This window comes from Mytilus galloprovincialis, chromosome 7, assembly GCF_965363235.1.
Source record: "Mytilus galloprovincialis chromosome 7, xbMytGall1.hap1.1, whole genome shotgun sequence".
NCBI lineage: Eukaryota > Metazoa > Mollusca > Bivalvia > Mytilida > Mytilidae > Mytilus > Mytilus galloprovincialis.
In genome coordinates, this window is record NC_134844.1 from 23,242,270 (window position 1) to 23,269,931 (window position 27,662).

At 33.7% G+C, this 27,662-nt stretch overlaps 1 protein-coding gene across 2 annotated transcripts; it reads right to left on the bottom strand.

Annotated features, from left to right (window-relative positions):
* Nucleotides 1-1,048: 1,048 nt before the first annotated feature.
* LOC143082581 (uncharacterized) lies at nucleotides 1,049-19,042 on the bottom strand. Of its 2 annotated transcripts, none has more exons than XM_076258320.1 (4): nucleotides 18,910-19,042; nucleotides 5,485-5,655; nucleotides 2,665-3,034; nucleotides 1,049-1,452 (listed from the first exon to the last, which is right to left on the bottom strand). In XM_076258320.1, the coding sequence occupies exons 2-4, from the start codon at nucleotides 5,638-5,640 to the stop codon at nucleotides 1,235-1,237; spliced, it is 744 nt and encodes a 247-aa protein (XP_076114435.1). In that variant the 5' UTR covers nucleotides 5,641-5,655; nucleotides 18,910-19,042; the 3' UTR covers nucleotides 1,049-1,234. The 2 variants fall into 2 exon arrangements, with proteins under 2 accessions (XP_076114435.1, XP_076114434.1); XM_076258319.1 differs by lacking the exon at nucleotides 18,910-19,042 and adding an exon at nucleotides 15,784-15,938.
* Between the last annotated feature and the right edge of the window lie 8,620 nt (nucleotides 19,043-27,662).

The following is a 27,662-nucleotide window of genomic DNA, read 5'->3' on the forward strand; positions in this document are numbered from 1 at the left end:
AGTCATTTCTTATAATTTAATTCTAAATTCCATGAAAAAACGTTGATGACGTTACGGTCACATGACTAAATTATGTCTATGGGCTCATAACAAAATAACGTCAGCCAATCAGAAGACGCGTTACATCCAAAATTAAATTATTAGTTTTTGGATTCTGGTTTCCATTCTTTTTTGTATAGTCTGATCTGTTTACAACTCTAAAATAGTGCTTCAGTACCTTAAGTTACAAGTATAAATAGTAAATTTTCACCAGTTGCTCAAGGTCATGTTTTCTCTGAGTGTTTAAATAATGACGTCTTTACACTAAATCCATTGAATGGTGGATGTGTACTAATTGATAGTTTAATTTAATTTTAGTGGTTTTTTTTATTAGTTGTTTAAAATAACTGATCGTACTCTCAGATCTGTACTTTCCGTATTTTTTAGGGATGTATAAATTCCCTGGGATTCTCGTGTGTCTGTGTGTTTTTTGTTTTTCTGATTTGTATCGATCTGGTGAATTAAGACCTTTCATTTGTTTTTTTTTTATAGTTTAATCTTGTGTTGTAGTGTTTGTTACACATCTGTCCAGGTTAGAGTGATGGTTTGGCACTAGAAAAAGATGTTATTACTTTGGTTGATAGTTGTCTCATTGGCAATCATACCATATTTCTGTATTTTTATATTGACCCTGTCACAGTATGTATGTGCCTGTCACAAGTAATTGAGTTGCTGTTGTTTGCTGTTGTTTTTATATGTTTTTTTTTCAATCAATTTTATCCATAAATCATGCCGTTACCTTTCTCGTTTGAATTGCTTTTGATATATGTCCTTTTGGGGTCTTTAAAAGCTGACCATGTGGTATGGGTTTTACTCAATGCTGAAGGCCGTACGGTGACTATTGTTGCAAACTTCTATGTTCTTTCATTTTTGATGGAGAGTTAATTGTCTCATTTGTAATCGATCTAGATCGTTTTATTCAGTATCCATTCTGAAAACATATCCAAAGTACATGGCAATAAAAATAATAACACTGTCTGAACGGTATCTAACATAATATAAAACGAAACACGTTCTGTCATCAAATATTGAATGATGTGCTACAGGTTTTATTACAAAACACACACAAAGACGAACGTAGTCAAAATTACAGATAAATCGATATATACATGTAATAATAAAAATTATTTGTTTTTGAATATCAAATTCGTATGAGTATCAATGTTTTACAAGGTGTGCTGAAGTGTATTTCTGTTCAAAAATACAAATTATTAATCAGTATCTGGATGACAAGTATGTAAATTAAACACAAAGCGAAATTCTGGACGTGGTAGGAGGTTGCATGGTTATTGTTGTCGGTAGCAGAATATCCCGATGCAGGAGAAATAGCTATGTCGGCGCATCCATAAAATTGTTCCTGGGGACCGCATCCGATACAACATTTGTTATTTTGATCACAGCCATACGAGTTACCTATAATAAAATAATAGTATGTCAGATACCCGTAAACTAAATAATTGAAATAAGAAACCAATAACAATGTAATTTTAAAAGATGTTCCGAGGGACCTGGATTGCTGAGTAGTCTAAATAGTTGAACCACTATATCACTAGACTTGTAAACACTGAGGTTGTAAGTAAAAAACTTGCACATGGTAAGTGAGCGATTCCAATCTTAATTGATTAACTTTGTCATTTATCCTACCGAATGTCGATGGTTTCCTCCATCTCCTGCTTCCTCCGCTTATAAAAACTGAGTGCCTCAAAATAGCGTTTAAACACCAATCGATCAATCAATCAATCAATCAATCAATCAATCAATCAATCAATCAATCAATCAATCAATCAATCAATCAACCATTCAATTAATCAATCAATCAATCAATCAATCATGAAGGTCTAACTTTAATCATCAGCGTGCTAAATTTGTATACTATAATAAGTATCGAATTATAGGCACTGAATGCTTATATTAACGAATGGTGATCCGTATACATGTATTTCCCATTAGTGCCAGTTGGCTAAAATTGATATACAAATTTTTATAGTATGTATTGTATATACTGCCCATGTGTTTTACGTATATTCTATGAAATAGTCGCAAAGTAAAGTTTTACCATTATAGTTCTGTAGAATGTATCGTTTATTTTCTTCAGATCAGGAAACAAAATGTGCCCAACCTCTTTGGATTGGAATTATGATAGTTTTTAAATGTATAATCAGACCTAGAAAGAACTGAAATGAAATGAAAAATTTATACTCTGCAATACTATGTGCAGCCAATTGCAGAAAATACTTGTGTAAAAAATAAAGAAATATAGTTTTACGGATTTAAAAAAAAAACATCAACTCTAACAAAAGGTGAATTTAAACAATCGTAAGAAAAATCCCCCTCCCTACCCGAATAGCAAATGTTCGACCCCAAATGGTCTATCATGTTGGTTTGTTATTGTGACAGTTTTAAGTACTAGTATAAAGTACATATAATATTAACACATCTTGAAATAAAAAAAAATATGCAGTATTTTAATGGAGATATTGACATGACATTTTTCATTCCAAATATATTATCTACCCTCGGTCATTATCAGTACTCGAGTCATTGACCTCTGGTTCTTATCATGACGAAGGACGGAGAAAATATCTGCAATGTCACGTAATAATGACTTTATAATATGAGTTTTACCTGTATTCCATATCCATTGTAGCACACATTGTGTACATGATACATCTCGAGGAAGAACAAGTGTGACTGCATATGTCCCAACAGCTCCTGGCTCATCAAATTTTGTTTGCCCGTTTGGTTGATGGAGTATATGTGCATCAAAGCATGACTGAGTGGCTCGTACACTGGGGTTATTAACAGGACAAATACGAAATTCGTGAAAACCTTTATGAGAAGCTGTTATTTCTAGTTTCACTTCCATTGTGTTTCCGGCACTATAATTTCCTGCTATAGTGCCAGTCGCATATTTTCCTCCTGCCTCGTTCTCGCGTGTACCGTCCCATGGATCTCCACATAGTCCACACTTTCCTTTGTTTAAAGTCCATTGTTTCTGAAAGTACCATTTTATGTAAATTTATACGTTAATCTCTTTGATTTACTATACATGCTATATATGCAGTTGGTACATTTAAATTGTTATGAAGCCAAAATGATTAGCTCTATTCATATCATACGGTAATATCCTTCCAAATTGACTAATACTGTGCTTCTTGGTTGCCAAATTTTGTATTACAATTACAGTATTTAACAGCCAATTTTATGGGAGCATTTACTATAGTAGGGGTTGCTAGCTATAAAACTTTATTAAACCTAGTATCTTTTATGAAAGGCTGTCCCAAAGTCAGAAATACTATTATAATAGTTGTTTTCTATTGGTTTCTTTGGTTGATCTAGTCTAACGTTTGAATGTGGCAGGGTTTATGGATTTCCCCCATTTGAATTTACCTCCAAATCAATATTTTTATTAATACTTATTTGGATAGATTTATAAATGACTTTTAGAACCAATAAGTTATTTAAGCTAATGATATTCTGTATTAAATTGAAATATTCATCTGAGAAAACGCGGGAAATACCCAAATATCAAGATTCGTTCAAGCGTTGTTATCTGTAAAGGTTTCGAGCTACTGAAAACAGGGCCGTAACTAGGGTTCGAATTCAGGGGAGGCAGGGGTTTGGGGGCCGCCGATTGAGGACCCCTTGAGAGGGGGGTTGGGGGCGCAGCTCCCCGCCGATTTTTTTCTCTCGGTAAAATGGCTAAAAATGACCCGTTTTCCTTCGATTTCCTTACTTTAAGAAACACCAGTATTGCTTTAACCTGAAAGCAATTTTTATGCAAAACAAGCTGAGATTGCTGCTCGGGTGAGTTAAGGCTCCGTCTTGAAGGCCGTACTTGGACCTATAATTATTAACATTAAATACATTGGGACCGCTGATTTTTTTTCTGAATATAGCTAAAAATGACCCGTTTTCCTTCGATTTCCTTAATTTTAAGAAACATCAGCTCATTGCTGGATCCTGGAAGCGTTTTTTTATGCAAACAATTATTATCTGTATTTAAAGATATTTTTATTAGAAATCAAACAGGTAAGTTAAAAAAACATATAAAGCAAAATCATAGAATGCAAGATTTTGTTTTATATATATCTAGGACCTTGAATTAACGTAATTTTAAGTGTACTTTTTTGTATATAACGACATGTATATAACTACAACCAGGGACCTATATATAATAGTATATACTTAGTATAGAAAGTCCCTGCTACAACGAATGGGAGTGTTTAACTACTAAGGCATTGACCAGATTGTTCTCGTACGATCGGGAGACGTTAAAACAAATTTAATAACCCAACAGCTCATTTAGCCGGTAACGAATTTCCGATATCATAAAAGATTCACAATACAATGGAAACTTCCTCTACTTAATTGAGCACCTAAATAAAAATGAATAGTTAAGTTTTATTCAAAATTGTCGAAAGCAAAGTTTCATATGTGTTCTCGTACGAATACTGAATAAAAGACGGACGGCCACACGAAAAAAAAAAATAAAAATACTTAAACGGTTTACTTTCGATCAAAAATCCGGAAAATGACAGATATATCACGTATCATGATGACACTGTTAAAACTGTACTAACTTGTGTTGTTTTTAATATAAATTCAAGTTCTTCGTGTACATATTGTCAATATTTCATTATAAATAACTTCAAAAAAAATGTTGTAGAAAATTCAGGGGAGGCATTTGCCTCCCCTGCCTCATAGGTAGTTACGGCCCTGGAAAAGAGACACATGGATAGATAACTGATATCGTGTTGTCGTCGTCCGCGTTAAACTTTGCTCTAGAAATTAATTCATAAAAGCCATAGATTTATTAAAATATTCACAAGGCCTCGGTTGTTACACATTTGAAGTTTATTCCAAAAATTATCGATTAAAAAATTAAAAAAATACAAACAAAATACTATAGCCCAGACTTTATGAAGATGGCATCAAATCTTCAACTTGCATGACTTATTTAGATTCTATTTGTCCAACTATCGAAATAACAAAAATAAAAATTCGCGTGCTGGTGTTCTTCACTGGGTTAAAGTTTTGCTACACATATTTCTAATTTCATGTTCAGAAATAATCTAATATTCGAAACATGATAATACATAAATCATTGAAACAAAGAAAATAAATCTTAAGGTACAAGTATAAATCGACTTTAAATCCATTATAACGATGTCTTATTGCATTGTACACTACAGACAACACCTTACAGTTTCACACCTTATACACAATAGTTAGTATATAGGTTTATATATCGTGGCAGGGAGGAGTTTAGGAAAGATTGGCCGTGCTAACATTTACGTGTGTTTGGTGTTTCAAACAATTTTGGCTTTTACAAATATTTACGTCGCAACAAAACTACAGAAAGAAGCACTAAACAAACATGAAATACTCAATTAAATAATAAAATGTAAAATAGACGAATAGAGAGATATCAAGTATACATACGTAAAAGCCGCCACATGAAACTTGGTTGTCGTTGTAATTCTTAGGAGTGTTATATCCAAGCCGCCACATCGTGGATCTACCTGGAGGTAAAATTAGTCTTCCATGCCCATAAATACTGGTAAATAACGATGCTAGTGTCAAAATTGTGATCATCATGCTGCTTTACATAAACTGCATATGAAAAAAAAATAAAAAAATAAATAGTTTTTGATTTTGATTTTAATTTAATTTAAATGGAGCTCAACTATTGAGTTTAACTTAAAAAGCAAATTTAACAACTTGCCCATGACTACATCTGTATGGTTATGGTATTTTATTTTCTTAAAAATACACGAACTATCTTATTCATTAAGACAAATAATAATTTGATATAATGAAACGGATAAAACAAAGGAATAAAGCAGATGAGACAAGCAACCCACAGACAAACACATGTTTCGCTTTTGTATTATCATTTTGTTTAAATAGTTCAATACAATTCGCCATTTCAGGAGATTCACTTGTTGTCGAGTTGTGAGTTGCGATTATCGAGTTACGAGTTACAAAAGTCGAGTTACGAGTTATGAAAGTCGAGTTGCGAGTTACGAAAGTAGAGTTGCGAGTTACGAAAGTAGAGTTGCGAGTTACGAAAGTAGAGTTGCGAGTCACAAAAGTCGAGTTGCGAGTAACGAAAGTCGAGTTGCGATTTAAGACAGTCGAGTTGCGAGCTACGAAAGTCGAGTTGCGACGGTTAAGAAAGTCGAGTTGGGAGTTAAGAAAGTCGAGTTGCTGCTTAAAAATATGGAAACGAAATATTTTTTTATATATTTATAATTTTTGTTTTTGGTGTAACTGTTTCACATTTTGGAATGATGATTGATTATAGAATTGTATACAGTATTGTTGATTTTTGTTGTTGTTTGGACCTCATCTGAGTCTCTTGTAAAAGTTAAATAGATTGCTTACATAATCACAACGTATAGTATTTTCTGAAGAAGCAGATAGCCTTTTGATGGCTTGCAGTTTAATTATTATCAAATTTCATAGCTAGCACCGTCATATTAAACGTAAAGGGAGATAGCAACCAAATTATAGTACATATGTATATGTAAAAGACCCCTCCTGCAGATTTCATTTAGAGTGGGCTTTTTGGGGCAGCTGCAGAGCCTGGTAATATTCGTTAGGGACCGCAAAATTTATTCTTTGGCAGTGACACTCAAAATTGCGGACGTTAACATTATATAGGTCTACATTGACTAGAGATGAAGGGGGAAATGATTGGCGTACATAAAACCAGTTTAAACCCGCCGCATTGTTGTGTCTGACCAAAGTCAAGAACCTTTAGCCTTTGTTGCTCTTGTATATTTTTTGGTTCATCTTTATAGGCATAGAATGGCGTCGATATTCTTGATCTAATGAACATTGTGTTTCGGGGCCTGCTCGGAGCTCCCTCTAGGTGTATGATTTCTCGCTGTGTTGAAGACCTATCGGCCTTTGGTTGAATTGTATATTATGGTTGGGTTGCTGTCTTTGACTCATTCCCCGTTTTTATTCTTAAGTCTATACATGTAGCTGTCAAAGACACTATTTAAAAAAAAAAACTACATTTTGCGCCATTTTGTAGGTAAGATTCAATTGGAAAGTTTAAAATGTTTAGGCACGACATCAAAAGTTCAATGTAGGATAAAAAACTTAATTCATATACTTTTTTCAATGACCCCCTACGCCCCTCCTTACTTAATTTGGGAAAAATTGATTGACCAATGAGGATGTATATGAAATCGATTTCAATTAAACAAAAATTGCAGCAATGTTGACCCCCTTACAAACTTTTTGAATTAAGTTTTTTTTTTATCCTTCATTGATGTTTTGATGTCGTCCCTTATTGCTACATCGTGAATAAGATTTTTTTAAAGTATTCCTCCTGGGTATTGGGTAACTTTTAAAACTAAGTCACTTAGGTTTAGAATTAAATAGTGTTCACATGTTTGAGATTGTCAAATATGAGTTAAAAAACGGTTTCCGTTAGTTTTCTAAGAATTCAATTTGGATTGTTTCACATTTTTTATTTTTCGGCCGTTTAAAGCAAACTACAAAGAAAGGATTTTGAAGGCCATACGGTTGTCTATGGTGGCTTTAATCCACTTCATTTGACCTTGACAGTGCATTATTGCCAATCATACCACATCTCCTTATTTTCATATAGAGGAAATGATTCTGTAGCTTTCTAGGACCACACATATATGCTGTTATCCAGTGTAAATTAGAACGTACGACCCGTTGCTTTCAAGTCTTGTGCTAATACAAACTTTTGGTTTAACTATAGTGTATAGTGCTTTCTTTTAGTTTTTATGATGTCATTTTTATCAGTATCTATTACATTAACTTATAAATTTTTAAATTGGTCTAATGATGTGATAGGTTCATTTGGAGGTCTATTAAAACATACAACTAAGAATCTACCAGTTTTTGTTGTAATTTTTAATAAACAGCTTCGCCATGAGCGCATGATACGCCCTACGTCTTGTGTGGAAGTTTTATGCAATACTCATCAATAGTTTCTGAGAAAGTTTTAAACAATAACCATTTATTGTTTTTGAGACACGGCGGGACATGTAAAAAAAAAGATCCCCTTTTTTTATAAAATACTCAATAACTCAAAAATAAAATTTTAAGTCATCACCAAAAAGTATACAGATCTTTACAGTAATATAACAAAGAAGTGTGTAAAGTTTTAAGCAATAATCATAATTTGTTTTTGAGATACGGCACGACATGTAAAAACCCCCTCCCCCTTTTTTACAAAATACTCAATGACTCAAAAATGAAAATTTGAATCATCACCAAAAAGTATACAGATCTTTAGATTAATATAACAAAGAAGTGTATAAAGTTTTATGCAATAATCATAAATTGTTTTTGAGATACAGCGCGACATGTAAAAAAACCCTCCCACTTTTTTACAAAATACTCAATAACTCAAAAATGAAATTTTGAATCATCACCAAAAAGTATACAGATATTAAGACTAATATAACTAAGAAGTGTGTAAAGTTTTAAGCAATAATCAAGAATTGTTTTTGAGATACGATGCGACATGTGAAAAAAAAAAACACACCCCTGTCTTAGTTACAAAGTGCCGTAACTCAAAAAGTTTAAATCCTATTTTCACCAAAAAGTATACAGATCATTTGACCATTATAAGAAATAACTATATTAAGTTTCATGAAATTTGGATAAGTCGTTCTTAAGTTATGGTGCGACATGTTTACGCCGGACAGACAGACGGACAGACGGACAGACGGACGGAACGACGGACGGACACCGGACATTTGTATACCATAATACGTCCCGTAAAAATTTTGACGGGCGTATAAAAACGATGGATTGAATACGAAAAGTAAACATAGATTCCGCTATTTTTGGATCATCTTCTAAATCTATAAGTTCTATTTCTTTGCTGCAAATCCTCATCTTCAAATGCATTGACCGTTCGTTATTAAGCGATTGTCCACACACATGTCTTTGTTAAAATGACTTGTGATGTATAAGTATCAGAACCAAAAAAAAAAAAAATATTAATAAATCCATACGAAATTCCAATGAACAAACTATTTTCTCCGTGATTTTGCAGTGTGTTAAGCCTCGGTCACACCTTACCGGACTAGCACGAACGGACGCCTTACGGATGAAAATAAAAGTTGTCCGTTGACAAAATTGTTATCCGTTGGGAGTCCGTTGATGTACTGACCGAATAAAACGGACGTGTAACGGATGCATAACGGACACACACCGGATATACAACGTACGAGAAACGGACACGTACCTGACAGAACGGATGTCGAACGTACATCCAACGGACGAGTAACGCATAAAACGGACACCTAACGGAAGCGTACCGGATAAAACGGATGAACAAGATATACGGACAAAAATCAAAGGCGACAATAATAATACATGTAAATCGCATAAATATTCAAAATGTTTCTGTGTAACTGCTTTTGGTTTGTTCTTCAAAATTCCGCCAAAGGGCAGTGTCTGGCCTGAATAAGAACTGCTTGATTGTGAAGACGTGCCTATACTCTAAGATCGATTATGAATAATAAGAATTCATGAACCTTAAGAAACCTGACATACCAATAATTTTCATTTCTGACGCGAAATTTTCAATTGGCATTTATCCGTTTCAGATTCGTTCATCATCCGTTTTATCCGTTATACGTCCGGTAGAAGTCCGTTTCTCATCCGTTCAACATCCGTTTTATCCGTTAAACGTCCGGTAGAAGTCCGTTGGTGAATTTATCTTCCAGACCTCTAACGGATGTATAACGGACACGTAACGGATACAAAACGGAAAAGAAACGGACGAGTACCGTACAAAACGGACGCCTAACGGACGTTCAACGGACATTTTATCCGCTGAACGTCCGTTCAAAGTTTTGAACATGCTCAAAATTTTCCACCGGACAGAACGAACGTCGACGGATAAAACGTTCGCTTAACGGACATCAAACTCCGGACAGTGATCGTTTCCGTTCCGGAACTATTTTCCTTTACTCCATCAATGTAGATTAGTATGCGGACCCGTATTCGGACATCAAACTCCGGACAGTGGTCGTTTCCGTTCCGGAACTATTTTCCTTTACTCCATCAATGTAGAGTAGTATGCGGACCCGTATTCAGATCGGAATGGAACCGCCGGGGAGTTTGAACGGACATGCAACGGATCAGAACGGACGTCTAACGGATAAGAACGGACGTCTAACGGACATGAACGGATTGAAAAAAAGTTATCCGTTAGACGTCCGTTCGAACTATCCGGTAAGGTGTGACCGAGGCTTTATATATAGTCTGCGCGAGATGCAAATATTCCTTTACTATTCCATTTTTAGGATTATTTGTTTACGAAATATAAGGTAATATTGGTCATACCGGTTCTTTTTAGGTTGTAGTGTAAACGCACTGGATAAGATAAGATCGATCTCGTCCTTTAAGGATACATTATTTTTTTTTTCAAATACTTCAAGAACTTATATTAGACTTTTATAAAAAAAAAATGTAAATCGCAACTCGACTTTTTTAACTCGCAACTCGAAACTTTTGTAACGCGCAACTCGACTTTCTTAACTCGCAACTCGACTTTCTTAACTCGCAACTCGACTTTTGTAACTCGTAATTCGACTTTTGTAACTTTCAACTCGACTCTTGTAACTCGCAACTCGACTTTCGTAACTCGCAACTTGCAACTCTACGATAAGAAATCCTCCCATTTCAGGGCCCTAATTTAGTAAATACTCTAAACGATGGCATGGGGTTTTGCCATTTTGAAGGCCGTATAGTGACCTTTAGCTGTTTAGATCCTCGCTCGGATTACATACACACTGTTTAATTTCAACTGGATATCTGCATGCGTAGCGATATATAAAGTACTAGTAAATGGTTGTATAGTGGCGGCAAAACTACGTACGACAAATAGAAACAGAAACGTAAACAAACGTCAATGGATATCGCTTTTTATTCTAGAGTTTCATATAAATGTTCAAATATAATAAATAAAAAGCTCAATAATATGTTTTATTTCGAATCTATGTTTGAACAATAACGACCCGAAAGGTGGACACATGGGGTCCTATTCCGTGTTCAAACATGTATCTGTGCTTCAACCAATTCGGACAGGCTTTCTGGGTCATATTCAATTGTTCGTATTTGCTTTTCTTTGTATATACTTCTAGAATTCCCCTTTTCACAACACTTAAGTTGTAATCAAGTTGCGAGTTACAAGAGTCGAGTTGAAAGTTACAAAAGTCGAGATGCGAGTTAAGAAAGTCGAGTTGCGAGTAACAAAAGTTGAGTTGCGAGTTACATTTTTATTGTTTATTTGGTCATAATTTTCGTGAAGTTTGTTTCTGCACAAATGCTTTTTTTTACAATTTTAATTTGGTTTTAAAAAAATGTATGATAAACAGAATAATACATGGCAAAATCCGTATCACACGCCGTATCACCCTCGACCAATATCATCCCTCGGGCCAGAAGGCCCTCTGGCTGATAATGGTATCTCGGGATGATACGGCATATGATACGGATTTTGCCATGTATTATTCTCTATATATTTCGTAAACAAATGATCCTAAAAATAGAATAGTAAAGAATTTCTGCATCTCGCGCGGATTATATATAACACACTGCAAAATCATTGAGAAAATAGTTTGCTCATTGGAATTTCGTATGGATTTATTAATCATTTTTTGGGGGTTCTTATACATCACAAGTCATTTTAACAAAGACATGCGTGTGGACTATCGCTTGATAACGAACGGTCAATTAATGCATTTGAAGATGAGGATTTGCAGCAAAGAAATAGAACTTATCGATTTAGAAGGTGATAAAAAAATAGCGGAATCTATGTTTACTTTTCGTATTCCATCCATCGTTTTTAAAAATTACAACAAAAACTGGTAGATTCTTAGTTGTATGTTTTAATAGACCTCCAAATGACCCTATCACATCATTAGATCATTTTGAAAATTTATTAGATAATGTAATAGATACTGATAAAAATGTCATCATAAAAACTAAAAGAAAGCACTAATATACACTAATAAAATTGAATTTTGTCTCACACAATTGACTTTTGTGTTTTAATTTCCATATTAGATAACAAAAGTCAATTTTGTATGCAAATAAGTTTATATTTGCATACCTTTTTGACAAAATTGACATTTGTCATGACAAAAATGAATTTTGTCTACAAAAATGAATTTTGTCATGACAAAACTGAATTTTGTCATCACAAAATTGAAGTTCTCATAAAACAAGTCTGTATCACATAGTTTTGTAAGACAAAACTGAATTTGTTATGACAGAATTGAACTTTGTACAAAACCACAAGAGTCCCATTCGGCGCCCCGTAGGTAGTGGGTTCGAAAGTTCGAAAGGGAAAGTTATCGAGAATGATATACCATAATGATTCCTGTCAGTAAAAAATCATTAATAGCAACATACTTTTGAATCTAAATGGTTTATTTGTTTTGGTTAAATTTTGTAATGCGTTAACTTATTCATCGTGTTAAACTGGAAGCTAGCCTAATGGTCATTGGTTTTAGAGAAAACGTCCAAACCAATATAACTTTTAAATAAGTTTAAAGGGTGCCGTGAGTGAGCATACAATCGACAAAAGCACCCTTTAATGAACACAAAAAAACCCCAATATATCTAAGAGGAGCAATATAAAAAATCTGGAACACCTAGTATTTCTTCCCACAAAAAGTGAATCAATTTATCATTCCTTTAAAGGGATTTGAAAAAAAATTAAAAATTTTCTTTTGATATTTTTTTCTTGATCTAGAATATTTCAAGACAATATGCCTGTAATTCGGTGGTTGTCGTTTGTTTATGTGTTACATATTTGTTTTTCATTCATTTGTTTTTACATAAATAAGGCCGTTAGTTTTCTCGTTTGAATTGTTTTACATTGTCGTATTGGGGCCTATAATAGCTGACTGTGCGGTATGGGCTTTGCTCATTGTTGAAGGCCGTACGGTGACCTATAGTTGTTAATGCCTGTGTCATTTTGGTCTTTTGTGGATAGTTGTCTCATTGGCAATCATACCACATCTTCTTTTTTATATTAAGGTTTTATAAATTGAGCATGTAAAACAATTAATTGCGTAAAGAAGAGTCCGGCTATCTGTCTATCAGAAAAGAACAGAAAAATGAACGAAAACAAATGCTTTCAAAATTTTAGCTTTAGACATTTGTCATAGAAAAAGCTTCTTCGGCATTTTCATAAAATTCGATGAAGGTTCGACAAGTAGTTAATCATGTTAATGTAATTGAGAAATAACAAAATGTAAGCCCAAACTGCGACCACTTATTAATTGTAGAAAGAAATACATTTTGTCCTTAAAATGCGGGAAAATTAAAGATATAATTGTATTATTATATTGCTCTGAATACTCTTTTGATCATAAACAGTTTCTGTCCAACTTTCGTCAAATTTCACGGAGAGTCATTCAAAAGACTTTATCCACATTCGGAACCTAAATATTGACGCCGCTTTGTCTCGCTTTTGGGACATAATTCACAGGCTCGACAAAAATACAAACAGCATATCGATTCTAAGCAGATAGTGAATTGCTGTAAATAGACGAAAAGTACGTAGAATTCATAGTAGATTCAGACTATTACAAAAGATTCGAACAAATATATTAAATGATCTATTTGAGTAAATTTAGTCCCTTTTTATTCAAAATTACAATCCATTGAAAAAAGAAGCACAAGGCTGATGTGCTTTAGAGCAGTTTTTCTTATTCTATGTCAATTATTTGTTTCATTTTCAAAATTCAAGTGCACGCCCGGGCGTTTTGACGTAAACGTAGCTACGCGCATGCAATTTTATATAAAACAATGATTTTTTTTTCTAGAAAAGAGCCGGATTTGAAATTCACCGCCAGTTCTGACCAAGTCTCAATTCAGCTTACTTGGATCAAGGTCAAGGAATCAGATACTTCATCTATGAAACCTGAGCCGGCCCTGAAAAGTGAGAACAAGCCACCATCTACCAGGAGATGCATCGCTAACCGTTACGACCAGTTGATGGCCACAAAACAGCCGTTGTATCCACTGCAGAATAACCACAAACCACAAGCTTAGACCACAACACTCAGACGGAAGCTAGAGACACCATGGTCGGTCAAGTACTAACACCAACAAAGTACAAAAGGAAACCAGTTGGAGTTGTAATAACCAGGGATATTATCACCAGTCCTTATAACCCCAACAAGGTATGTCATCGCCTGATCTACTACACCTCCACAACACCCAACAAAGCAGCCTTCTTGGCAGAACGGCCTGATACTCCGTACCAGCCACAACATTGCAGTCGGAGTAAGATGAAAGCCAAACGACAGACAGACCCAAATCTGTAGATAGGTATATTAGACCGCAATATCCAGACTGGACAGCCGGACAGTAAAACACACACATCATCATTATCGTAAGTGTGTGTGAAAAGACTCCTTGGAATTCGAATCCCTCCATGGTTTCGAGTATGGATATCCGGTGTGCTATTATACACTCTCTCATTTCATTTTTTTTATTTAAGAATTGAATGCTTCTTTTTGTAAATTCATTGGGGTGTAAAAGCGTTGACCGAAGTACATTTTGTATGAAGCGCGGAAGCGCTTCATTCTAAAAATGTACGCACGGTCAACGCTTTTACAACCCTATGAAGTTACAAAAAGAAGCATTCAATACTTATAATTACATTTTTTAGCTATGATCATCAAAACAAGAATTTTATATTATTTTTTGTTTAATTCACCTGTGCACTTTATTGTGGGACCACGTGTTATCATGGATGATAAGTTTTATTGAGTGATGCAATTGCTGAAGGAATAACACGTGATGTGCAATTAGCTAATCAGAATAAAGTATTATAATGAAACATACATCTAATGTAATTATTCAACTTAAATTCCTCATTGTCGTTTTACGGTCGTGTTATTTTTTTACGACTATCACAAGTCACATGGAATTTTATTGATATTTTAACCTAGATCGATTAATCTACGTTTTAAATAATGTTTGCGACAGCGTAATCTTAAAATATAAACAGAAACAATACCATATACGGAAACACATAATCCGAAAGTTATTTAAAAAGACCATATACGGAAACACGTAATTTGTTATTATTTTCATATTTCAGACAAAATTTCGATATTAAAAATTCAAGTTATGAGCTTGGTAATAGAAGAGGGGGGAAACGGATACCAGAGGGATAGTCGAAAATAATATTGTTCAGTTAAATGCTTTAGAAAGGTTTAAAAATAACTAGTAAGGTGGATTTGAATAACATTTTTTTTCTTTTTCTGTATACATTATTCTTTATACATCAACATGATACTACAACGCATTATCATTTTATACAAGAATTGTACTACACTTACTACACACTTGACACAATTGTTTTTATATTGTTAATTTTCCTTTCGTTGATTGGGATGTTTAGCCCTTTTTTTCTATTTCTCAGTTGTTTAGATTATGTGAGTGCTGGAATGGCATCTCAAATATTGAACAAAATAGCGTCATTTCAGTTATTTCACCATAAGCCTTAACCATTTGCGGATATTGAACATTATTCATTGGCTCATGATAGTTGTACAAATTCGAATATATCAAAAGTGATAAATTCAAAAAGTCATCATAAAAGGCAAAATAAATTAATTTTCAGCACCAAATTATATAAAAAAATGACAAAAATTCTTTAATTTGAATGTAAAATATGCTACAAATTAAGGAAAAACAAATTCTTACTTGTTTGTTCCTCTCACGCGTGTTGCTGTTTAATATTCTTGTGAAAACCAAGATAAATATGTTGACTCCTCTGAATCAGATATAGTAAAATAACAATGTTACTGAGGTGTTATTATAAATAACTGATATAATTACGTATCTTCCGTATCTTAATATTGTTTATAATTTGTCTTGGGGACACTGGATAATAAACCATTCCTTCCATTTGATAAAATATTATAACTACTGTATTAAAAGATTTAATTTGTTTGTTTATATAACGACACCGAAAATGACGATGATAGTTTCGAAGGTATGTAAACAGTCGTGAATCCTCAAACCAAATGTAACATAGTTTTGTAAAGAGAAAAAGTCATTATTTTGTATGAAATAGATGATATTAATTTAAGTAGGCGTTGTGGGTAAAAACACAGCGTTGACTAGATGTTGATATTGTAAAAGTATGCATTGATAAGAAATATGACTGTGCCCATTTTTAAACCTTACATATTTGAATGTAGATTTTATATATATATATATATATATATATATATATATATATATATATATATATATATATACGAATTTGAATGCGAGTGTATTAAAACTCGAATGAAACAGTTACGTTTTGAACCGACTGAGACAAAAAACCAAGTTGATGTGTTTTAGTTACCGGTACTGAAAAATATAATTTCCCAAGGTTTTAACAGTCTCTTAATGGATCTTAATGGGAACAAACTGACAAAACTCATGTTTACATTAGTTTATTTGTGAAGTACTGTCGTTTAGCTAGGTATAAATAAAGAAGTGACAAATATCAAAAGAATAACTAAAATCAGTCGACGAAAAGCTAACATTGTCACTGCAAAAACGAAAAAAAAAAAAAATTGAAGAAAAACCAAAAGCCTATACACGGTTAGTTGGTGCTCTGACATTGTGCTTTCGAACAACACGATGTTTTATTACACAATATCCTGTTTGTTTTGATAAACATATACACCTGTACATTTAACAGAAGTTTGCTTCATAATGGGTTAAGACGTCGACACAAGTGCCTCTGGTAATCAAATATTAAAGCAAAACAAAGTAACGCTCACGTGTTTTATGAGAGATTAGTTCAGAAACACTTAGAAACACGAATTCGGGTGCACAACAAGTGTTTCTGAAATAATCATAGTTGATCATGATTAAAACATTAAACACTGATTAATTTCAAACCGTCGTAACCTAGCTCTTCTTTTATAATTATCAGAATGTCGCTTAAATGCTAGTAAGGAGCCTTCTCAATCTTTCAGTAAAGTGAGAGTTTTTTTTTCTGTTACTCTGTGTTAAAGACCTCACAGTGACTTTGAGATAAAGAACAATGATGAAAGTGCAATTTCTTTGCTTTATGTGTGTTTTTGTTTTGTTTTTCATGTACTGATTTTGTGTCATGAATGAATAGCCCATATCCTTTATTTTTTTCTACTTTTAAGCAGATCACAAGGGTCAGTCAAACAAAAAGTCTACTAAATTCAACCAGCATAATATCAACTAGAGGCTCTAAAGAGCCTGTGTCGCTCACCTTGGTCTATGTGAATAATTAACAAAGGAAGCAGGTGGATTCATGACAAAATTGTCTTTTACATATATCTTTACTGAACATTCTTGCTGCTTACAACTATCTCTATCTATGATGAACTTGGCACAGTACGTAGTTTCAGTGGAAAATTTTAGTAAAAATTTACAAATTTAATGAAAATTGTAAAAAATTGACTATAAATAACTCCTTAGGGGATCAATTGACCATTTTGGTCAGTTGACTTAATTTTAGGTCTTACTTTGCTGTACATTATTGCTGTTTACAGTTTATCTCTCTCTATAAAAAATATTCAAGATAATAACAAAAATAAACGGCAAAATTTCCTTAAAATTACCAATTCAGGGGCAGCAACCCAACAACCGGTTGTCCAATTCATCTGAAAATTTCAGGGCAGATAGATCTTGCCATGGTAAACAATTTAACCCCGTCAGAAATGCTCTAAATGCTTTGGTTTTGGGGTTATAAGTCAAAAACTGCATTTACCCCTATGTTTTAATTTTAGCCGTGGCAGCCATCTTGGTTGAATGGCCGGGTCACAAGACACATTTTTGTAAACTAGATACCTCACCCCAAAGATGATTGTGGCCAAGTTTGGATAAATTGGGCCAGTAGTTTCAGAGGAGAAGATTTTGTAAAAGAGAACTAAGATTTACGAAAAATGGTTAAAAATTGACTATAAAGGGCAATAACTCCTAAAGGGGTCAACTGACCATTTCGGTCATGTTGACTTATTTGTAAATCTTACTTTGCTAAACATTATTGCAGTTTACAGTTTATCTCTTTCTATAAAAATATTCAAGATAATAACCAAAAACAGCAAAATTTCCTTAAAATTACCAATTCAGGGACAGCAACCCAACAACAGGTTGTCCGATTCATCTGAAAATTTCAGGGCAGATAGATCTCGACCTGATAAACAATTTTACTCCTTGTCAGATTTGCTCTTAATGCTTTGGTTTTTGAGTTATAAGCCAAAAACTGCATTTTACCCCTATGTTCTATTTTTAGCCATGGCGGCCATCTTGGTTGGTTGGCCGGGTTACCTGACACATTTTTTAAACTAGATACCCCAATAATGATTGTGGCCAAGTTTGGTTTAATTTGGCCCAGTAGTTTCAGAGGAGAAGATTTTTGTAAAAGTTAACAGACGACGACGACGACGACGACGGACGACGGACGCAAAGTGATGAGAAAAGCTCACTTGGCCCTTTGGGCCAGTTGAGCTAAAAACGAAATAAGACTAAATGACAATAACATACATTAAAGTAATGAACAGAAAAAAACCCAATTAACTTGTGAGCAAAACAACAACTTCAAAATTGGAAGTGAATTTAGATATTCAACGAAGAAGTTTTCTGTGTTGACGACCAAAAATGATTTCTTGCCTTCGGCTGTTTTCTGCTCTATGTCCGGGTTGTTGTTTCTTTCAAACATTCCCCTTTTCCATTCTCAATTTAAATCTGCAAGATTGTATGCAGATTTTCCCTCAGTGGTACATACGCAAATAAATGATTATACAGTATAAATAGTTTTGACATTGTAAGTGAGAAAAATGTATGCCCTACCTATTTAAGTGTTTCTAATGATGAGAAAGATTTGTGTCCCTTTATCTTCTAAAATGAAGGAATCTATGTTTACTGCTTGAACAATGCAATAATTCTAACTGAATTGTACGGAAACAGAGGTTATTCCATATTGTAAATTGGTGATTCATTTTCAGAAGATGTAATCAAAATTAAGGGTATATTTAATTATCAAATGACTGACAGGAAATCTGTACTCTTATAAAGATGCCCTACTTACATTAGATCTTCTTCTACATATTTAACTAGTCCATACAAAAGTGTTAGTTTATAATCAGAAGATATGAAATTTCTCAAAAAAGTAGAAATTTTGAAATAAAAACCAGGAGGTTTTAACTCGTAGAATGCGCTCAATTGCCTTGGAGACCTTTAGAATAATTAATATAAAATGTCCTTTATTTATTCAAGATTAAGTTGTAATAAAAAACAATTCATATAATTTCAGGTATGTAAACACTGCTGAGTTACCTAGACCTAGAACCTCAAGCTATGGTAAAAGATCCTTTAGATTTGAGGCAGGACAAGTATGGAACTCACTTCCTAATGAGGTTAGACTCATGACTTCTTTTGATCAGTTTAAGAATTATATGCATTCCTGGTGTGGGGGTCAAAAATGCTACTGCAGTTCATGTCGTTTCCACCCAGTGCTGTCTCAGTCGACTTTTATGGCAGAGCCTGCTTATTGGATTTATTAATCGCTCTCGTCTTGATTATGAATGTTATATTTGCCGTTTCGGCATTAATCAAATAGCAAGTAAACAACCGATTAAATGAATCGGTCGCTGTTCAATCAGTCGACGAAAAGCTAACATTGCCATTGCAAAAACGAACATAAATTGAAAAAAAACCAAAAGCCTATACACGGTTTGTTGGTGCTCTGACATTGTGCTTTCGAACAACACGATGTTTTATTACACAATATCCTGTTTGTTTTGATATACATATAAACCAGTACATTTAACAGAAGTTTGCTTCATAATTGGTTAAAAACGTCGACACAAGTGCCTCTGGTAATCAAATATAAAAGCAAGCCAAAGTAACGCTCACGTGTTTTATGAGAGATTAGTTCAGAAACACTAAGAAACACGAATTCGGGTGCACCACAAGTGTGTATGAAACAATCATAGTAGACCATGCTTAAAACATTAAACACTGACTAATTTCAAACCGTTGTAACCTCAGCTCTTCTTTTATAGTTATTAGAATGTCGCTTAAATGCTGGTAGGGGCTGTCGCAATCTTGCGGTAAATTGAGAGGTGTTTTTTCTGTTACTCTGTGTTAAAGACCTCACAGTGACTTTGAAATAAAGAACAATAATCAAAGCGCTATTTTTGCTTTTTGCTTTATATGTGTTTTTTGTTTGTTTTGCATATACTGATTTTGTGCCATGGATGTATAGCCCATATCCTTTATTTTTTTTATACTTTTAAGGAGATCACAAGGGTAAATCAAACAACAAGTCTACTAAAGTCCAACAGCATAATATCAAAAATGAAATAACTTTAAAGACTTTATGACAATAACATGCATTCAATTAACTTGTGAGCAAAACAACAACTTAAATTGACATTGTAAGTGAAAATATGTATACCCTACCTATTTTAGTGTTTATAGTAATGAGAAAGATTTGTGTCCCTTTATCCTCTAAAATGATTGAATAGAATAGAATAGAATAGAATAGAATATTTTATTTACCAAATTAGGGCCCCAGGAGGGCATATGATACAGACAATATTATTATAAACAATAACATATGCAATACACACACAGTAAAGATATGTAACAAGTGTTATAAAAATAATAAAATAAAATAATATAACACAGAAAATACACTCAACGAAATAGTAGCAATGTATTATTATTCAATGAATACTATGTTGAAAATGACTCAAGTGCACCCGGTAAGTGTATCTTCACTTTGCGAAGACAAACATGAGGCATTAGTAGTTTGTGCGGAGAAATGTCAATATATAAAAATACAAAAAAATACAAAAAGAACCCAATAAAAAACAAAGCAATTAAGCACTCCCACATTTGACTATGAGGTATACTGCAAATAACAAAGTTTATTTAATAAAGGATATTTAATATGACTTATCTGCAGAAAGCACCAAGAGTCGGTGCTTAAAGGGGAGTCCTTACTTGTACTTAATGCAGATGAGTCAAGCTCCTTAATTATTGAAAATATATTTTTAAAACATATTTCTAAGATTATAGATTCTGTGTCCAGCCAGCAAAGATCATCAAGGGACGGTGCCAAAGAATTTGAAATTCTTCTTATGATCTGTGCAGGCTTAACAGGGTATCCAAATTCATATTAAAGAGTTATAATGAATTAGTTATTGCAGATTAAGTTGTACTTTAATTCTTAAGTATCTTCTATATATTTGTAAAATGCAAATAGTACATTAGGATCCTCATTATTCATTATCCAAATTAATTTGTTATCAATATTTAAATTTTGAAAGTTTGGACATGATTTTAATATATTTTGCATCATTTCCTCTCTTTTTAATAAATGAGTGTCACATTTAAATAAAAAATGAACTTCATCCTCAACCTCACCTGAGGTGCACCTGAGACAAATTCGGTTTTTTCGAAGAGTACCCTGGTATCTACCAGATTCAATTTGCAATTTGTGAGCAGATATTCTTAATCTAGTAATACATTTCCTTTGCTCAAAATGTCGAATTATTGACAAATAATTTTCAAAACCATAGTTGCACTTGAATGTTACATAAGTTCGTAGTTTACCATCTTTATGTTTGTCTAGCTGTTTTTTCCACAATGCAGTATAGTATCCCTTAACTATCTGACCACAGTGTAGTTTAAATGTTGAGTATTTTTCAAGAATATGTTTTTCTATGCCTGACATTTTTTCCCTTAAAATATTAATTGATCCATACCAAGAGTTTTTTTTTGTTTCAAATAGCTTTTTAGAACAATTATATGCAGCTTTTAACAAGAGAAATGATGAGCCAATATTTTCTAAACGATGCCAATATCCTAAAACATGTTTGACTATATCATAGTGAAGTGGAAAACGGCCTAATTCAGACAAAACTGCAAAGTTTGTACTCTTCCTATTAACGCCTAAAATATATTTGCAGAATTTAATATGAAGTTTTTCACAAAGTATCCTTGAGTAAATTGTATCCACTGTTATGTTTTCTTTTTTTAAACGTGCAGTAAAGGGATTGAAATATCCCCAAATTTCACACCCATATAAAAGTATAGGCTTTATTGTATGGTCAAAAACATGAATTGCATTTTTAACAGTAGGATTATGCACTAAAAAATCATTACATAGTTTGAAGTATGCTTTTAAGGCTCTTTGGTATAAATCATTCTGAGCATATGAAAAAGAACATGATGCATTAAATTGGATACCCAAATGTAATGAACATATATACTTCTCTATATAATATGCCTACTATACGGAAGTCTTTTAGGGCTATGCTAATTTACTTTTTACAATTGAATATATATTTATAGTATGAACAATGCAATAATTCTAACTGAATTGTACGGAAACAGAGGTTGTCCCATATTGTTGATTCATTTTAAGAAGATGTAATCATAGTTAAGGGTATAATTAATTAACAAAGGACTGACAGGAAATCTGTACTCTTATAAAGATGTCCTACTTACATTAGATCTTCTACATATTTTAACTAGTCCAAACAAAAGCTAAGTTTATAATTAGAAAATATGAAATTTTACAAAAAAGTAGAAAATTTGAAATAAAAACCAGGAAGTTTTAAAGATACTTTGTAATTCGTCGATTGTACAAAACCCCTCGAGAAGTCACGCGGAAAAATGTCCTCAATTAGATCTAATTCAGTCAGGTGTCTATTACCCATCATGGCATGATAAAACGTTTTGTCTTCAAATTAATGTCTCACTACATATTTAAACCTCTTTTTATTCATTCCAAAAAGTTTGAAGTTAAAACTTACTGAAACAGCTGGTGTTTAATGAACATATATACTTCTCTATATAATATGCCTACTATACGGAAGTCTTTTAGGGCTATGCTAATTTACTTTTTACAATTTGATATAACAAATTATTAATTTTATATAACAAATTATTAATTTGATGATATAACAAATTATTAATTTGATGATATAACAAATTATTAATTTGATATAACAAATTATTAATTTGATATAACAAATTATTAATTTGATATAACAAATTACTATACCTCATTATTTTCCAAGTTGCTTTTGTATCGATTTAATCATTTTTTTTTATGTCAACCACACATCATCCCGAACAACATAATGTCATAAAAAGTCTTAGTTGTTGCCATACGGTCGTCATTCAAAAAAAAAAAAAAAAAAAAAAAATAAGTGCCAACAACGTATATATCAATCTCCAAATTGACCATGAAAACTACAGTACCTACCATTAATGTGCCATACATTTGAACACCAAATGATAAAGAGACAGACTACAAAGAGATAACAATTAGTGGTGAGATCCCTGACGCAAACAAATTCTTATTAAAATATTATAACTACGTAATTAGCTAAATTATTGTAAAAAAGACAGCGAAAACGTAGATTGAAACCGTTAGAAGAAAGCTACTTCAAACTAAATAATGGAATTGGCATTAGTGGCAAAACAGGCTTAATAACCATATTTGTTTGAGTTGAGCCATAGGTTTGACGTCCCTGGGCCCTGGGTTTGACGTTAGAATAGATTTTTAACAAGTGCTAGAGACGGACGTTTTTTCTGTTGTTTTTTTTTAGAAATGTATTTACGATACATGGCCATACAGGGTAAGAAGAGGGACTACACAGAAATTGAAACACTCAATGCACATCGTTTAAAAGAAAATCATTTTTTTCATCTCTGTCGACTTTTATGGCCTGCTTATTGGATTTATTAATTGCTTTCGTCTTGATTATGCATGTTATATTTGCCGTTTCGGCATTAATCAAATAGCAAGCTAACAACCTTAATTTTGGCACTCTTTTTACGATTCTTTTGTCATATAGTTTCTATTGTATTTATACATGTCTTCGAATTGTTTTGGTGTGGGTGTTTCTAATAAATGTAATGTGCTTTGATCGCACGCTTTTTGTCATGTGTTATTTTCATTTAGTGAAATAATTAATAATCATCATAAAAAATATAAAAACAAAACTAAGATACAGTCTGTAAGTAAGATACAGTCTGTAAGTATAGTCTGGTTCTAAGATACAGTCTGTAAGTATAGTCTGTGGTTCTTAGATACAGTCTGTAAGTATAGTCTGTGGTTCTTAGATACAGTTTGTAAGTATAGTCTGCGGTTCTAAGATGCAGTCTGTAAGTATAGTCTGTGGTTCTAAGATACAGTCTGTAAGTATAGTCTGTGGTTCTTAGATACAGTCTGTAAGTATAGTCTGTGGTTCTTAGATATAGTCTGTTAGTATTGTCTGTGGTCCTTAGATACAGTCTGTAAGTATTGTCTGTGGTCCTTAGATACAGTCTGTTAGTATTGTCTGTGGTCCTTAGATACAGTCTGTAAGTATTGTCTGTGGTCCTTAGATACAGTCTGTTAGTATTGTCTAACATATTGTTACGGGACGTAAATAATCTGTTTGACGGACGGATTCTAGCGATTACATGACGTACTGTTGTATTAATTATTAATATGATCTTGTCCTTTATATTAATGACATATTTGTCACGGGACCTAAATAGTCTGTTTGACGGACGGATTCTAGCGATTACATGACCCTACTGCTGTATTGATCGTTAATATGATCTTGTCCTTTACATTAATGACATATTTGTCACGGGACCTAAATAGTCTTATCGTAAATACCGCACACTGGACGTTTACTATGTACCGCGCTTTATGTAACGTCACGTCACCTTGACGTGTTACTATGCTTTTCTAATACATCTATCAAATAGTCAAGACGTCTTTTATTTCTATCACCCACTTTATGATATTATGGTGCCGTAACCAAAAGGGAAAATGGATACGAAGATGAAAGCCGTCCGAGCGGGACACAAAGGTGCAGTAACGAAACTCCTGAAGAAATTTGAAGAAATTCAACAAAGTTCCGAAGCGGATCACGAGGAAATTTCAACATTATTAGAAGTAGTCACTCAGAAGAAAAGAACTTTAGAGAACATCAACGAGAAGATCTTGGAGCAAACTTCGGATGAAGATGTAGCAGTGGAAATACAGGAATCAGATGAGTACATGTTCAATTTAGAATATAAATTACGGCAAATTACAAAATTGTCAAAGTCAGTTCAAAATCAGAGTATAACCGCAAATGAACCAATTTCATTGAATTTGAACCCTCATGCCGATAGTTTTATACAATCAGTTCCATCTACATTTATTAGTCAACCTTCAACATCAGCAAACCAACAATATACGCATAGCTCAAATTCACGCTCATCGTCTAGCGAAAACAGCGAGTATCACAAGCTACCAAAGTTAAACTTACCTATATTTACCGGAGATATACTAGACTGGCAATCGTTTTGGGACTCCTATGTATATCCTGTCTGATATTCACCCATTCTTCGATCGTTGAGTCAGGTAGTAATTCGTCCCAGTTGAAGTTTTTCTCCCATATGTTTTGCATTAACATTTTACTGCGGACGGTTATAGGGCTTAATATTCCTAGCGGGTCATAAATCCTTGATGATTGTCTTAGTACTTCGTGTTTTGTTATTAGTTCTGATATATCCAGATTAGGCGTAACGAATCCTAATGTGTCAGTAGCTGTATCCCATCGTAATCCTAAGATTTTAATTAGTTGATCTTTGTCCATAACGTTTTCGGTTCTTGCTAATACTTGTAATAGTTGACTGTTCGAGGCCCATGAGCGCAAATTAAATCCTCCATCTGCAAATAAACTACGAACGAGTTTAAAGTATTTCAACAGTTCTTCTTCTGATTCAAAGCTTGATACAATGTTATCTACATATAAATCTTTGGTAAGTTTTTCCGTGAAATCAAATGGATGGTTATTCAAGTGCTTTGATAATACGGCGTTCAATATAAATGGCGAGCATGTAGCACCAAATAGTACGGACTTGAATCTGTATGTTGTTAAATCGCTGTTTGGGTCTGTTGGTTTACTCAACCAGAAAAACCTAGTTACGTCCCGGTCCTCAATGTCCAGTCCAACATTTAGAAACGCCTTTTCGATGTCTGTAGATACTGCATACTTATTCAAGCGGAATCTGAGTAATATGGCGGTGACTTCATTTAATTTAGGCGGTACATTCAGTAAGCAGTCATTCAAGCTAGCACTATCTGGTGTCTGTTTGCAACTACAATCATATACGATCCTGATTGGCGTCGTGACTGAATCCTTCTTTACTGGGTGATGTGGTATGTAATGCAGCTTGATATTTTGTTTGATTTCTTCGTTATCAACTATCTCAATGAACCCTCGCTTTTCCTGCTCATCAATTATTTCTCCGTATTTTAAAAGTAATTTTGGGTCCTTCCGTAAACGTTTAATTACACTCTCAGTCCTTCTGAAAGCAACAGCTTTGTTTGTTGGTAGCGGTGGATGTTCTGCTTTCCACGGAAGTTTGGCTATATACCTGTTGTTATTGTAAGATATTGCTGTTTCTTCGTACATTTTCTGAAATTCTTCGTTTTCAGTATTTGCGGTCTTATCTTCAACTCCAAGCGATTCAATCTCCCAGAATTTCTTTAGGTTTAATTCTTCCGTCTTGTGTGATACGATAACATTAAGAATAGAGCTCCTACTTGTGGTACATGTACTTGTCATTGTGGGTCCTGATAGGAGGTATCCAAGCCTGGATTCAACGGCGGTTGGTCCTTCACCTCTAATAATGTCATCTCCAACTATACTCCAATAATAATCTGCTCCGATTAGTATTTCAATTTCGAACATGCCGATACAGGATGTGCTAATTTTAGTCCTCGTAAGTGTCTCATGTTGGTAACGGATTTCACGTGAATTTGTAGTGGCATTGCAATTTCAGGAATAATTAGTACATTTAGTGGTATATTTTCGCCTTCATCTGTTTGAATATAAACTGTTGCCGATTTCATGTGTCTTACTTGTCTATTTTGTTCTCCGAAACCGGAAAGGTGCACTACTTCGTTTCCGCTTGAAACTAAATCCAACTTCTCTGCAAGTGTCTCTGTTATGAAGGACCTCTGCGCACCTTCATCTAACAAAATATTGGCTTCTGTACTTTGTTTTCTCGAACTAACAGTAGCGACGGCTGTCTTTAACAGTACATTTGTAGTTCTTTGTGTTAGGGACGAATGTAATACCGTATTTTCGGTTTCATTGGCTGGCGGTTTGCTCGATTCCTCAGATTTCTCATCTTTACTACATATGCTAGTGTGATGACGTTTGTTACAATTTCGGCAGTTACTTTTTGATTTACAATCAACTAGTTTGTGGTGACCTAGGCAGTTGAAACACAGTCGTTCACTCTTGACTATATTCATCCGCGCGTTAGCGGTTTTGACTTTAGTGCAGTTGACGGGTGTGTGTCCAATTTCGTGACAAAATGGGCATTGCTTTGTGTTTATCTTTTTATCCGAATACGACCTTTCGTTCTTGTTGAATGATGATTTTGTACGTGATTTTGCGTTGGTCAAGAATGTAGCGGTAGCGAGTGGGCTTTCTACTTTTTCCGGTAATTTGCTGGCTTCCATAATATTAAGGTCTTCGAGAAGCGCTTTGCGTAAATCATGTAGGGTCCAGTTTGTGGATCTGTGT

Excerpts from the sequence above, each read along its gene's own strand:
- LOC143082581 (XM_076258320.1), bottom strand. The coding sequence starts at position 5,640 with ATGATGATCACAATTTTGACACTAGCATCGTTATTTACCAGTATTTAT. Across the intron at positions 3,035-5,484 it reads TTTCATGTGGCGGCTTTTAC|AAACAATGGACTTTAAACAA; the intron begins GTATGTATACTT and ends TGGTACTTTCAG. Across the intron at positions 1,453-2,664 it reads ACAATGGATATGGAATACAG|GTAACTCGTATGGCTGTGAT; the intron begins GTAAAACTCATA and ends ATTTTATTATAG.